The 15244-nt window shown below is 37.6% G+C and overlaps 1 protein-coding gene across 2 annotated transcripts in view; it reads right to left on the bottom strand.

Moving 5' to 3' along the window:
- LOC126185078 (peroxisomal targeting signal 1 receptor) overlaps nt 1-15244 on the bottom strand; it is a 237663-nt gene that overhangs the window by 41119 nt on the left and 181300 nt on the right. For both annotated transcript variants that reach the window (XM_049927863.1, XM_049927864.1), the window contains exons 11-12: nt 7187-7352; nt 943-1100 (exon numbers count right to left, since the gene is read on the bottom strand). In XM_049927863.1, coding sequence (XP_049783820.1) covers nt 943-1100; nt 7187-7352 — 324 coding nt within the window. The remainder of the gene's footprint in view (nt 1-942; nt 1101-7186; nt 7353-15244) is intronic.

Raw genomic sequence — 15244 nt, 5'->3', positions numbered from 1 at the left:
GTCTTTATCTGAATTATTGATTTATAGAGATATTTTTTATTTTTTGATGATTTCCCTTAAGACTTCAGAGTATTTCTTGTAATTTGTCATCAATCCTATTTTCCTGTTTACCCTAACCATTTCAAACAATTTCCTTTTCCTTGCACACATCAGTTTGATTCCTTTTGCAATCCAGTGCATTCTTCATGTCTAATTAGTACCATTTTTTGTTTCCTTGGGAAAGCAGCTGCTAAAAATTGATTGAAGCCTATGTATTAATTTATTAAATTTGGGACTAATATCTGTTTCATGCTACACATATCCTCAGTAAGCTTCCTGTGTGGCTGCCTAGAAACTTCCAGGAGTGTCTTCATTAATTACTCTTACCATTTTCCATGGTACCACTTCAATGTAATCATATAAGTTGTTTAGTACGGTTGGTTATGCGTCACGGTCAGATATGCCATTCACTACACTTAGTTAACTGTTTTCTTTTCAATGCTGGTGGGGAAACTGGCAACAGAATAAATCTTAAGTAATATTTCCAAACTGTTTCTTTTATCTGAATCTTTCACAAAATTAAAATTCAAATCTCCAAGAATATCATGTGTCGCCAACAGATTTTGGACTGGCTGCCATTGATGTTAGCTGATGATGTCTCATTTCATACTTAAGGCTGGTGAACAACTGGACACCATTCAGAAACCATAAAACAGGCACATCTGCCTGGCTGAAGAAGATTTGTGTGTGTGTGTGTGTGTGTGTGTGTGTGTGTGTGTGTGTGTGTGTGTGTGTGCGTGCACGTGAGAGAGAGAGAGAGAGAGAGAGAGAGAGAGAGAGAGAGAGAGAGAGGGGGGGGGGGGGGGGGGGGGAGACAATGCAAGTGTATTATTATTTCACATGTTTCACACCAAGAACTTCAATTTCAGCTACAAAAGTCTTATTTTTCTAAGGAAGACATACCTGTAAGCACGAAGAGTACAACACGTAATGCCAACATTGTATCTTGCTCTAACAAAGGCTGGATACAGTTCTAAAGCTCGTCGATATGCATGCACAGCTTCTTCACTCCTTCCACCATTAGCAAGAGTTGCTCCATAACTGTTCCACAACTGAAAATCCTTATCAATAAAAAAATTAAAATGTTATTAAAACCATTATTCTTGAAAATTATAAGAATATAAAAGTTTAATAATTAGAGCCTGAGGGTATGATAGGAAGGATTTGGGTTTAATGTCCGATCAATGATGAGGTCACTGGAGAGGAAGCACAAGCTTGGATTGGACAAGAATTGGGAAGGAAACAAAAAGGGTTCTTCTCATAGGAACCAACCTAGTATTTCCCTTAAATGATGTAGGGAAACCACAGAATAACTTACTATGAATAGCCAGATGAAGATTCAATTTCAATTCTTCTTACAGGGTGACAATTATTGAACTATATGAAATAAAATTGTCATAACTTCTGAATGGTTTGCATTGCAACATTGAAACAGCATGGTTGGCCGTGGGGTGTGATGGGAATTAGTATGGGCAAACACACGCGCCTTATTGTTGTTGTCCATTTGCATGTGAAAATGTCACGGTACAGCGTGCCTGAGTGTACAGCGTGCCTGAGTGTACAGTGCTTGTGAAGTCCTACGATGCGAGCAGTAACAGCCCATCTGTGGCTCAAAGGAGGATTGTGACCAAGTTCAAGCTGAAGACAATCAGTCCAAGTGTGCTAACAATCAAGAATTTGATTCACAAGTTTGAGAGAATGGGTAGTGTTCATGACGACAGTGTTGGCAATGTCGGTCATCCAAAATGGTTAAAATGCTTGACAACATCGAGAAGACATGCACTGTGTTTCAAACCAGCCACAGGAAATCGATCACATGAGTTGCACAGCAGGTAGGAATCAAGCGGGAGAAACTGGGACAAATTATTGTTGAAGACCTGCACTTCTTACCATACAAAATTCAAACCCATCAGCCACTAAGCCCCAGGGCATGCAACAGCAGTTGTGCTTTACCAGCACTATTGTCCACAGAATTGACAAACAAGACTTTGATTTGAATATGGTATGGTTTAATGACGAAGTCCACTTTCATTTGGATAGATTCTTCAATAAGCAAAATTGCCTCATTTGGGGGACAGATAATCCGCATTTCATGATCGAGAAGTTCTATTGCTGCACTCAATGGGTGACTGTGTGGTGTGCATGTCCAGCCACAGAATACTCAATGCAATATTCCTAGACTGCACAGTGAATACTGAATGGTACATGAAGGTTTTGGAACATGATTTCATCCCCATTATACAAAGTTACCCTGATTTTGACAAGATGTGGTTCATGCAAGATGGATCTCGACCCCATCAAAGCAGCAGAGTGTTCAGTAGCCTGGAGGAGCACTTTGGAGACCGTATTCTGGCTCTGGGGTACCCAGAGGCCACTGGCATGGGACTCGATTGGCCGCCATATTCTCTGGCTCTGAACACATGCGACTCCTTTATGTGGGGGTATATTAAAGAGAAAGTGTACAGCAATAACCCCAAAATCATTGCTGGGCTGAAAACAGCCATTCAGGAAGTCACTGACATCATCAACGATCAGACACTTCGATGGGTCACGCAGAATTTTGCTATTAACTGTGCCACATTATGGCCAATGATGACAGACATATTAAGATGTCATAATCTAAATCCGAATATCTGTAGCGATGTTATTATGTTTCATAAAGTGTGTGCATGCCACAGTTTGTAACTGATTTATGTTTTTCTTTATATAGTTCAATAAGGGCCCTGTAAATGCAGGTCCAGTGTTTTAAACAAAATGCTTCTTTCTTAATGAAATCATGAGAAGACTGACAGGAATTCCAGTATAATGTTCGTAAATACTAATCAGCACATTTGGAATTGAGCCTACTGCTTGGGACTTGAGGCAGAAAAATAACACAAACGGTAAAGCGAATCACATCCTATTCCCCTGGTTGAGAGGAAATTAAGATGAAAACCACAGCAAACATACTGAATGTAGCTACTTAAACAATGATATATGTAAAGTGGTTAGAGGGGTAACAAAAATATAAATGATTAGTACTACAATGATGGTACTGTGTTATAGCGTCACATAAATGACACATGTAGTATGTGGAAAGAAGATCAACACTAATCCGATGGCTGAAAATGCAGTAGAGATTGAATGTTACAAGTACAAGTAATGTGAGCTCAAATCTATACTTATGACCAAACCAGAACTGTTAAATAGCAACACACGGCCACTCGGCATTCGAAGTCAAAATGCAGGGCCAGAAAGGAAGGTAATAACTGTATTAAAGAATCGGTACACAGAGGCTTTGGTGACGAGATAAGAACTGCTGATCCACCCACTGGGCCAGGTACTTATTTCCTGTAGAGGCCCAATAGTCATCCCTGTGTACTGTCTCTAATACCATATCACTTCAAAGAAATGGAGAAAGACTCAAAGAGTGGTGCTTATATTATGTCTATCACATAGCTCCATTTTGACTGCCATGACCTCTAAAGAAGCTGAAAACACAATTATGTGTCAAACAAATAATATCACAATCCTGTCGTGCTGATGAAGTGGTGACTTATTACAGATGATATGTTTTACCATCAGAGGCCAGAAAATTGTAGTTATCCTTGAGCTGCTGTTCACTGTTATTTCAAGAGGTCTGCTGGCTAGTGGATATGCAGAATAATGTGTACCGACTTAAATCATCCTGTGGTGAGCTGAGGTGCATTTTTCATCTAACATTTAATTGTGGACTGTATTACACCTCCACACAAAACATTCACTCAACTGTAGCACCATCTGCTGATACACGGCAGCAAAATCTACACTGTTCTACTGGAAACACTTCCTGAGTCATTGATTTTTGGTCAAATGTTTTAGTGGAGTGAAAAGAACTGCCGAAAAATTACACAATATATTTTTTCTCAATTTTCATAGCCAAACAAAAAGTCAGAAATGGACAAATGGGGTATCAAAATGACCAGCATAAGGTCTATTTTTTTTTACAAGAAAGATTATTTATTTGCTTGAAAGTAATTACAATAAATAAGAAAAACTTACTTTGTGATTTGAGGGAAAATTGAAGTATTTCACAAATAGCTGTTACTACCTACATAAATGAAGTGTCAAAAAGCTCATCTCTTCAAGACCTAGCTATTCTGTGCATAAAAAGTTACACTGATGTAGAAATTGTGGAGTTCTTGCTTTTGTATTACAGGAATAAAACAAATATCAAATTACAGTACAAATTGAAACTTCTCTGTTTTCTCTTGGTCTGTATACTCTCAATAATAATAAAAAACAATACTAATAATAAAATAATAGTAGTAGTAGTAGTAGTAGTAGTAATAATAATAATAATAATAATAAACTGATCAATATTTAAATATATTATATTTAATGCTTTCTGAATAAAACTTGAACATGGAAAAACAACTGAAAAATGAGGCTAAATGTTTTGTGAAATGATTTGTATGGATGTAAAAAATAAAACAGATTAGAGAAACACTTTAATCACTTCTTTGTTGTACATGATTTTGAGCATCATTCAAAGGGACACCAAATGTTTCTCTAATCTGCTCTATTTCTTACTTTTAGATATATCATTTCACAAAACATTTGAAATCTTTCAATTTTTTTTATATTTCTTTTGGATCACATGGTACACAATGTGGAAAGAGTTGTCATATTATGACAAAGCAATAGTGTATCAGTGTCATATAGCTTAATAAATGTTAAAGCCTAAAATATAACCACATGAGCCATTCAAAAATAATATGTGAAGCTCAAATTACTGTCAAACTATACAATAAATGATAAAATTTTTTATTCATCATACTACATACACAAGCATGGAATGGATAGTCAACAACTGTCATAAACCTAGTAGTCACTTTCAGTAATATATACAATTTGTCTTATCGCTAACTTATTACTCACTGTCACTCCCTTCCCCTCACAAAAAATTCCTCCAGAAATTAATTGTGTCAGTGGAATCTGAAGGAGGAAGAATTTGAGTTACCATTACATTTTATGATGTGAGATGCTTCCACTGCAATGTTCCTTGATTCAGTTCTCCTAACCCTACAGATGAGACGTGTATACTAATCAGCCAGAACATTATGACCACCTACCTAATAGTCGGTATCTCCACCTTTGGCACTGTTAACAGTGGTGACATGTCACAGCATGAAAGCAGTGGGGGCTTGGTTGGCTGCTAGAGGAAGTTGGCACCGCATCTGCACACACAAGTCACCTAGTTTCCATAAATTCCGAGGAAGGGAGTGATGAGCTATGACGCCACGTTCAGTCACATCCCAGATGTGTTCTATCAGATTCAGATCTGGTGAGTTGGGGCAGGAACACCAAATCAATTAGAAATTGCCACTGTGTCCCATGAATCACTCCCCACACTCCTGGCCTTGTGACATGGTGCATTATCTTATTGAAAAATGCCACTGACTTTGGAAAACATGATCATCATGAAGGCTTCTAAGTGGTCTGCAACCAGTGTATGATACTCCTTCTGCCCAGCCTATGATGTCCGACATCTGTAATGAGGGGTGGCCACCAAACCCCACTACATCTGGATGTGGTTTCGTCTTGCTTTCGCCACGTGTTGAAGATACTCACCACAGCACTCCTCGAAAACTGGCAAGTCACGTACGTTCCGAAATGCCGAGCCTCCAGGCCATAACAATCTGCTATCAATCAAAATCAATTCTGCACACGCGCGCACACACACACACACACACACACACACACACACACACACACACACAGCACGCTCACTGACACTATACACACGCTGTGTGTGTGTGTGTGTGTGTGTGTGTGTGTGTGTGTGTGTGTGTGTGTGTGTGCGCGCGCGCGCGCGTGACCAGCAGGTATTCCTCATCACGCAATGGTACTATTTATATCAACGGTAGGTCAGTGGTCACAATGTTCTGGTTGATTAGTGCGTGTCATTTGTGATGTATATTTGAAAAATCATGCAGTCTTTCCAGTCCATTGGTTTTGCCATTAGCCTTATTATTATGCACAGTGTTGTACTGCAAGGATGAGATGGTGGTACTTTTTTTATAGCATACCTCACAACAGGAAGATTGCATTGCCATGTTAAATGAGTTTCATGCAAGCCAGAGATGTAGCTTACACACTGCTTCATGTATGAATTTTTTCATCGGTTAGAATGTTTGGAGTCCTATGGCTGGCAGTGTATAAAGTAATTTCCATGTAGACTATGCATCCCTGTTTAACATTCAGAACGGCATTTTATATCCTGGTGCAAAACTATGTAACAGGTTTCCAGCAGACGTCAGACTGAAAAATCCTCAGAAATTCAAAAACAATATAAAAGTGTACCTAATCTAGAAGTAGTTATCAAAATTATGCATGTGAGTCACAACTGTTTGATAGTATACTTCACAGAAGTAAAGCACAGTAGCTGATTTTGCATGTTAATGTGGAACTTGACGTATTCCACAACCCTAAAGGATGCCCTCCATAATGGGATGTACAGAATGTATGTGAATGTATGAATGATGATATTAATTAATGTGAATGATCCATGTGAGTTTTATGGTGGTCAGAGAGAGGTGGAGGAAGGGATGGGGGTGTTCTGCTGTGATAGTACTAACACACTACATGGATGACAATGGCTGGTACGATTGAAGTACTGATTAAGGAAATACCATCACCATGTGGCTGGATGCTAACAGACAACATCTATTGGCCACTGACTAAAAACTAGAAGGTCAAGCTGTTTATCTGACAGTTTTCTCATCCTAACTTTCAATTTGGTATTCCAGGTGAGGTAGTAGACACTATTAACATCAGGATGACGGCATTTATTGAATGAATGTTGACATTACATAACAGACCACCGATATAATGACATATTATATAAAATAGAGGCCATGCTACTGTGTACACCTACTACAGTTCATCCATTCCACCTAATTGTAAACTCTGAGATCAGACTGTATAGGGGAAAATATCAAAGAATATGAGAAAAAGTAAGAGTGTGTGTGTGTGTGTGTGTGTGTGTGTGTGTGTGTGTTTGTTTGTTTTTCAGCGCATGCAACATTTCATAAAATGTTCAACATTGACAATATGCTTCACTACTGTCTTTTATGACAGAAATTTTATTTCATGTCACAATTGTCTGAAAACTGTAAACACTCACATCTTGCCGTACTTGCAGTGCTGCTCTGAAACAATCAACAGCTTTATCAGTTTCCTGGCTGAGGTTGAACAGAATCCCCAAACATGTCTGTACGTCAGCATCAACGTCAGTAGGATATCGTCTTGCAGCTTCAATGAACAGATTCTTCACTTTTTCAAAGTAATTGCTGAAATTGAGACAAAAACTTCTATAAATTATATTGGAGGACAAAACTTATTCATCACCACAGGCTAAATTCTATAATAATAATAATAACAAATAGACAGTAATTGTGGAGAAGTAGAAACTGGAGCAGTAAAAGACTGCACATTCTAAAAGAAACATTAGGCATGCACACTTTTTTCCCTGTTTGAATAAATCCCAGCATGTATTTATCCATTTTGGCTGTTCTTCTATAGGTGACATAAGAAATAACACACACAGTTGAAGAGATAGTGCTCACAATTTGGACAGCTATAATGATAAAATGAAGCACACAATATCAATAAAATTAACCTTTCATTTAAAGAGGCAATTTTTCAGTCACTTTTGGATGTCCTACTTTAAATGGGAGGTTTTCCCAGTGAGAGCTAATGATGTCTGTCACAGCAGTTGTCCCTAGGTTTGTGGGTCATTCTGAGTGAACTGACAACAAATTCCTGTCATCCTGCATCTTTAATTTTCAGAAGTTTCAGTGTGGTATGTACAAACTTTAGGTTTTTGGTATTACCAAAGAATAAAATCACACTGGATCCAATCATGTTACTGGGCAGGTCCATCAATGCCACCACAGAGGAAAAAAATTGAGAGAGAATGAGCAAGGCTAAGATGCTCTTCAAATTCATTAAATTGAAACAGATTTTTTTTATCTCATCATTACAGTTGTGGGGAAGCAAGTACGGGCTTCCCTACTTTACACTTTGATATTTATAATACACTCGGTGTACAGTCTGCACCACTGAATTGTTTTAATTATAAGAGCACACTGTCCCACATTCACTGTGCAATATTTTGAAAGTACTGTTTTTATTATAATTTTTTTATCATTAAATTGTGGGTGAAAGGAATAATATTTGACAAAATTTCAAGAAAGTGACATTAGGATTTCTTGAGTTGTTACATGTTTCTCTATTTTAGTGACTGGCAGGGAGTTAAGACAGAAAGTTCATATTTGCAGATTTAGGTTGATTCACAATTAATTTACAGTTAATTTATTGGCATTATTTTTGAATTAACTGTAGAGATGAAATGTTACTCATATCCTAAGATATCCAGTTTCTCAAGAAAAAATTAATTTTTTATAGTTAATTTAGTTTTTATTTTATCTTTCGGGTCAAAATATTGGCATATTTATTCTTTAGGAGATAAACTGTACAGGTGTTAAGCTCTAATTTAGCAAATTCTGAATACAGCAGTAAGCTTTATACCAGCTATCTTTCATATTACAATTTAGTTCATTATTGTTAATTTTGATTTTACGACTATTTTAGGTTTTTTTATTGAGATACTGAATTTTATTATTTTTACTTTCCACACACCGTCAGGTGGCTTGCGGAGTGTGGATGTAGATGTAGAATGATAAAATTAGTGTATTTATTTTGCTTATAACTTATAAGGAACTAGGCAAATCTGATTTTCACCTGTTTATCAAAAACATGTCCTCTTGGTAATATTTTGAAATCTGTCCTGCTCACTGACAAAGTTTTAAAGAGCAGCAGTATTTTGATCATGCATATCAAGTGACTCTTAATAAATTTTTGAATTTAACATTTGAGTCAAAAACTTAAATTTTTCTGAAGGTCGAAAAAACCCATAACAGCTTGCCATTTTATTTTTATGTAGTTGTTTGATAGTCTTGCTACATTTAATCATAATATTTTGTTGGTGTTATATGAAGAGTAACTAAACTCTTCATTAATAAATAAATAATTATTTATGTTTATCATGAGCCACAATTTGTGATCAAATGATTACGTTACCTCACGGAAAACTGCATAATTGTTTTCAAGGGTTCATATTGACAAAGCACATTGTGAGGTTGATATCCAAGAAGAAAGAATATGTAAATGAAACACCTGTCATGCGCACGACCCACTGAAGTTGGTATAAACATGCCAGGTGCACAGCTTTTCCCCCTTTTGCATCGGCGACGTTCATCATGACTGTCTCAGTGTAGCATCGTGCTCTGCTTGTAAAGCTGTATTACAAGAATGATGACGTGTACACGTTGCTCTGCAAAAGTTCCAGACACTGAAGGGTTTGAAAAAAGGCATTGGTACAATGACTGCTATGGGTTTGGAGAAAATTATTCAGATTCGAAAAGATGGGTTCTTTTGGTGCGCAACCTAGTAGAGGGAGGAAACAAATTGATTCGACGTCAGTGGAAGCAGTGGCCACAGTAGGAAGAAATGAGTGGTGGTGTGCAAACATGTAGTGCATGGAGAATTTTCCAAGCACTGGACATACCCACGAGCACAGTGCATAAAATATTAAGAAACATCCTTCTTTGCTATCCATTCAAAATTACCCCTGTGGATGAGTTCCTTCCTGTTGACTTGCCAGCAAGAGAGACCTATGCTTTAGAATTTCTTGCTCACATGGAAGTGGACAATGACTTGCCGTGGGAGACTTTGTGGACAGACAAAGCTCACTTCCATCTGACAGGATATTTCAATACACAGGATTATCGAATATGTGCAACGGAAAATCCACACGCAAATCAACCAGTATCATTTCATCCTGAAAAGGTCACAGTGTGGTGCGGGTTTGTGGCATCATTTATCATAGGGCCATATTTTCACGAAGAGACAGGTGCTTCCGGTCCTGTTATCTGTACTGTCACTGGTTAGCGCTGCAAGTGTCTTTTGCACAAGCACGTCATTCCAGCTCTCCAACAGTGTGGATGTTTGGATGGGATCCTTTTTATGCAAGATGGCGCACCTGCGCACATTGCAAATCCAGTTAAGCAGCTGCTGAACCGCCATTAAGGAAATTCTAGAATTATCAGCCACCTTTCACCCAGGGCTACCTGAAAGATGTTCAGTGTTCATATTGCAAACTTAGCTGCATTGAAGGCATGCATTGCGCAGCACATTCTGAATGTGACCCCGGAATCATTTTGATCAGTTGTGGAACATGATGTTTCTCGATTTCAACTTGTTGCAGAAAATGGTGGACAGTATATTGAACATGTTTTGTGCCAGTCACAGAGAAATTAATAATCCAATTTGATTTTGATTGACGCTTTTTATGCGGTTTTTGGTAGCAGGACAATTAAAAACCAGTGCGAGTGATGCTTTGTATGCGGTTTTTGGCCTCAGGACAATTAAAAGCCTATATTTCCCATCCGATGTGATATGACCTTGCTGCAGTGGGTGGCCTTACATAACTAATGGAATCACACCTGTAGACCCATGCACACTGAGTAGTACAGTTAGTTTAACATGAAACGTACACCTTAGGCATTGCTGTACGATTCATTTGTCATTTGTAGTTGACCACGCTTAAATTACGATGCTTACAGTGCTATCTATCCCTACATTTTGTAACTATTTATTTTTCTTCAGCTATAACTTTTCCCCCTTCTACGATAATATTCCATTGCAATTTGACATCACTCTGACCAGCAGAGTTATTTCTACAGCAGTTTGAACGCTTAACTTTAATTGTAATCACCCTGTATAACACTTCAATCATAATTTTAAAATTTTGTTGCTATTTACTTCTGGTTTCAGCCAACTTTTCTGTTCACTACCCTTGTAAATTCTGTTACCAACCACAGTACACAAATTGTAAACTAATCTAATCTCTTTTGACTACTCTGTATCCTCCAACCCAACTTCCTTATATATGCTCCCTTTCCCCTCTCAATATTCCAAATAGTCATTGCCCATTCCATTCCTCTTCAGTGTATCCACTATTTGGTGAGTAGTCATTTATTTTCATATACATATTATCTCGATCAAAGGTTTTCTGTTAATGCAATCAGGTCTTTCCAGTGTCATAAATTCTTGACATGGGTAATTACTTCTGAGTGAAGAGATATATTGGGCAAAGAGATGGCAAAATAACACAGTATTGTGTTACAAAGGATAATATCAGTAATATGAGTATTCAATTCTGTAGTGATGTGTGCAAAGTTGTGGAACAGATTAAAATTGTCTGCCGAACTGTGACGAACTCAAACTCATCTATTTTGCATTCAATGCCCATACTGACAGACATCCAGATTTCTTGGCATTTCTGCACCTGTTTCTCCAAAGTCAAACAAGATGATGAGCTTTAATGCTGCTGCTCTTCGGACACATTTGACATCTCTGTTAGTTAAATCTGATATGGACCTTATCCATTTACAAGTATTCCAGTGCACAATCGTATTTAAATAAAAACAAATAAATAAAATAAAAAATTTGAAAAATAAAAAAAACTTTAAACACAAGGTTTTCTGTTAATGCAATCAGGTCTTTCCAGTGTCATAAATTCTTGACATGGGTAATTACTTCTGAGTGGAGATATATTGGGCAAAGAGATGGCAAAATAACACAGTATTGTGTTACAAAGGAAGATGCTGTGAATTACACAAGCTGTTTAAGTCTCCAGATCCTGCACTGACATTAGGAATTTCATTGTTTGTCTCACATAAGAGAAAAAAATAATATTTGTAACAGCTTTACTCATAAGAAACTGATGATTGAGAAATTTCTACAAGCCTATGACCTAACCACTATTGTTCTCATGGTCCTCTTTCTTCAAAAAGGAATGATAGTAACGATGGCAATTTTAAACCAGAAAAATATGTGGACAGTAATATTTTATTGCATTAGTGACTTTGTATATTTATTTATTTTCATTCTAGTGAAACTCTGTCTAGGACATATCTTACATATCCAGAACAGTTTTAAGGAAAAAAAAAATATATTTCTGTATCTACGATAACAGGAATTTCCAAGTCCGTCTATTGAAAAGAGCAAATGACATTCCATTATTAAGGCATCAGTACTTAACACACACTTTTTACAGCCACCAGACTGTGTTCATTTACAGGGGACACACAAAGCAGTAATTAACAACCACAATTTCCCCTTTTCCAAACCGTCCTTTCATTTAATATCCAGGAACAAACACGAACATGTTTTAACATACCATTATTTTTACATTTGTAAATTTTTATCAGAAAATCTCTTCAACTTCATCTACATCTACCGTATTTACTCGAATCTAAGCCGCACTTTTTTCCGGTTTTTGTAATCCAAAAAACCGCCTGCAGCTTAGAATCGAGTGCAAAGTAAGCGGAAGTTCTGAAAAATGTTGGTAGGTGTCGCCACAACTAACTTCTGCCATCAAATATACGTAGCGCAACACAGGTATGCTTTGCAGGCACAAAGATAAATACTGGCGCCAAAACCTCTGCGTCCGTAAATAAATTAAAAGAGAAGGTAGAAGAATGTATACATCATGCCATATATTCTTTCGTGTTTGCTGCTATCTCATTTAAATCCTGTCTGCCTAGTAAACTACGAAAATAGACCGAGACAACAGCAAACGTGGAAGAATATACATATCATGTCATGTTTATATTCGTATTATTCTTATGCTGAATAGTGATACAGACAGAAATGAAGCATGGCAACGGACTAAATTTTAAAATCTAAGATGACTCTAATTTCTGTGCACAATGTAATGTGCTAAGAGGCATCTGCAAAGATTTTCAAACGGAGAAAAATTTTCACTAAACTCTCGTTCAGAACATCATCTATCATACGCAGCTATTATTTGGTTCTTGTTGATCATTATCAAAGAAAGCAGCAGTGTAAGTAACAACAAATAGCAGTCTCTTGCTACTGTTTCACTAATGAGATAATGTTACTCTTTTTTTTTTATTGTAAGTGGCGGTAGCGCGCACTAAGCAATCCATGCCGCGAGTGGCAACAGGCCGTTAACACTCGTTATCAGAATTCGACAAACAATGCATGACACAGTACAATAATGCATTTTCAGCTTAGAGTGACGTAAACACCTATAACAAAGAGAACAGCACTTATCAGATCAAAGCAAAATAAGCAATCGATTCAAACCAGACAAAGCACGTGAAAAAGGAAGGGTACCCATATAAATACGGATGGAGTGCCTGACACATAGCAATGGCTACTTGGTGAAGCTTAACTGTTAAGCTTACGACTCGAACCAAACTACTGTAGCTGTATCTTCATCCATTCGACTTCAATTGTGTTTCACGTTAGAATGGACCAACTTTGTTTCGATTTGGAGGGGCGGTCTAAAACTTTTCTCTCACCTTGAATTTCGAGTCTGAAATTTCAGAAGTGGCTTAGATTCGGGTAAATTTTTTTTCCTTGATTTCGAGTCTCATTTTTCAGGTGCGGCTTAGATTCGAGTGCGGCTTACATTCGAGTAAATACGGTACATCTACATCTACATCTACATCTACATCTACATGACTACTCTGCAATTCACATTTAAGTGCTTGGTAGAGGGTTCATCGAACCACAATCATACTATCTCTCTACCATTCCACTCCCGAACAGCGCGCGGGAAAAACGAACACCTAAACTTTTCTGTTCGAGCTCTGATTTCTCTTATTTTATTTTGATGATCATTCCTACCTATGTAGGTTGGGCTCAACAAAATATTTTCGCATTCTGAAGAGAAAGTTGGTGACTGAAATTTCGTAAATAGATCTCGCTGCGACGAAAAACTTCTTTGCTTTAATGACTTCCATCCCAACTAGCGTATCATATCTGCCACACTCTCTCCCTTATTATGTGATAATACAAATCCAGCTGCCCTTTTTTGCACCCTTTCGATGTCCTCCGTCAATCCCACCTGGTAAGGATCCCACATCGTGCAGCAATATTCTAACAGAGGATGAACGAGTGTAGTGTAAGCTGTCTCTTTAGTGGACTTGTTGCATCTTCTAAGTGTCCTGACAATGAAACGCAACCTTTGGCTCGCCTTCCCCACAATATTATCTATGTGGTCTTTCCAACTGAAGTTGTTCGTAATTTTAACACCCAGGTACTTAGTTGAATTTACAGCCATGATAATTGTACTATTTATCGAGTAATCGGATTCCAACGGATTTCTTTTGGAACTCATTTGGATCACCTCACACTTTTCGTTATTTAGCATCAACTGCCACCTGCCACACCATACAGCAATCTTTTCTAAATCGCTTTGCAACTGATACTGGTCTTTGGATGACCTTACTAGACAGTAAATTACAGCATCATCTGCGAACAACCTAAGAGAACTGATCAGATTGTCGCCCAGGTCATTTATATAGATGAGGAACAGCAGAGGTCCCAGGACGCTTCCCTGGGGAACACCTGATATCACTTCAGTTTTACTCGATGATTTGCCATCTATTACTACGAACTGTGACCTTCCTGACAGGAAATCACGAATCCAGTCGCACAACTGCAACAATACCCCATAGGCCCGCAGCCTGATTAGAAGTCGCTTGTGAGGAACGGTGTCAAAAGCTTTCCGGAAATCTAGAAATACGGAATCAACTTGAGATCCCCTGTCGATAACGGCCATTACTTCGTGCGAATAAAGAGCTAGCTGCGTTGCACAAGAACGATATTTTTTGAAACCGTGCTGATTACGTATCAATAGATCGTTCTCTTCGAGGTGATTCATAATGTTTGAATACCGTATATGCTCCAAAACCCTACTACAAACCTACGTCAATGATATAGGTCTGTAGTTCGATGGATTACTCCTACTACCCTTCTTAAACACTGGTGCAACCTGTGCAATTTTCCAATCTGTAGGTACAGATCTATCGGTGAGCGAGCAGTTGTATATGATTGCTAAGTTTGACAAATACATATATAACATGTTTGTTAGATGAAAACTCAAATTTGTAATGTGACCACATTTTATTAGGACATTCAATTAATAAGCCCTCAAAACACAATGCTTTAACAATAAATAATTCTTAAAAGTGATGGGACTTAATTTTTTCACAGAAATGAAATGTGTCTATAACACATACTTTAAGAAATGGCACTGTAAAGGTAAGAACAAGAATCTTTCCAACTGTTAGCTTGGTTATAT

Source organism: Schistocerca cancellata, chromosome 4 (assembly GCF_023864275.1).
Source record: "Schistocerca cancellata isolate TAMUIC-IGC-003103 chromosome 4, iqSchCanc2.1, whole genome shotgun sequence".
NCBI classification, from domain to species: Eukaryota; Metazoa; Arthropoda; class Insecta; order Orthoptera; family Acrididae; genus Schistocerca; species Schistocerca cancellata.
This window is presented reverse-complemented; position numbering and strand designations above follow the sequence as displayed.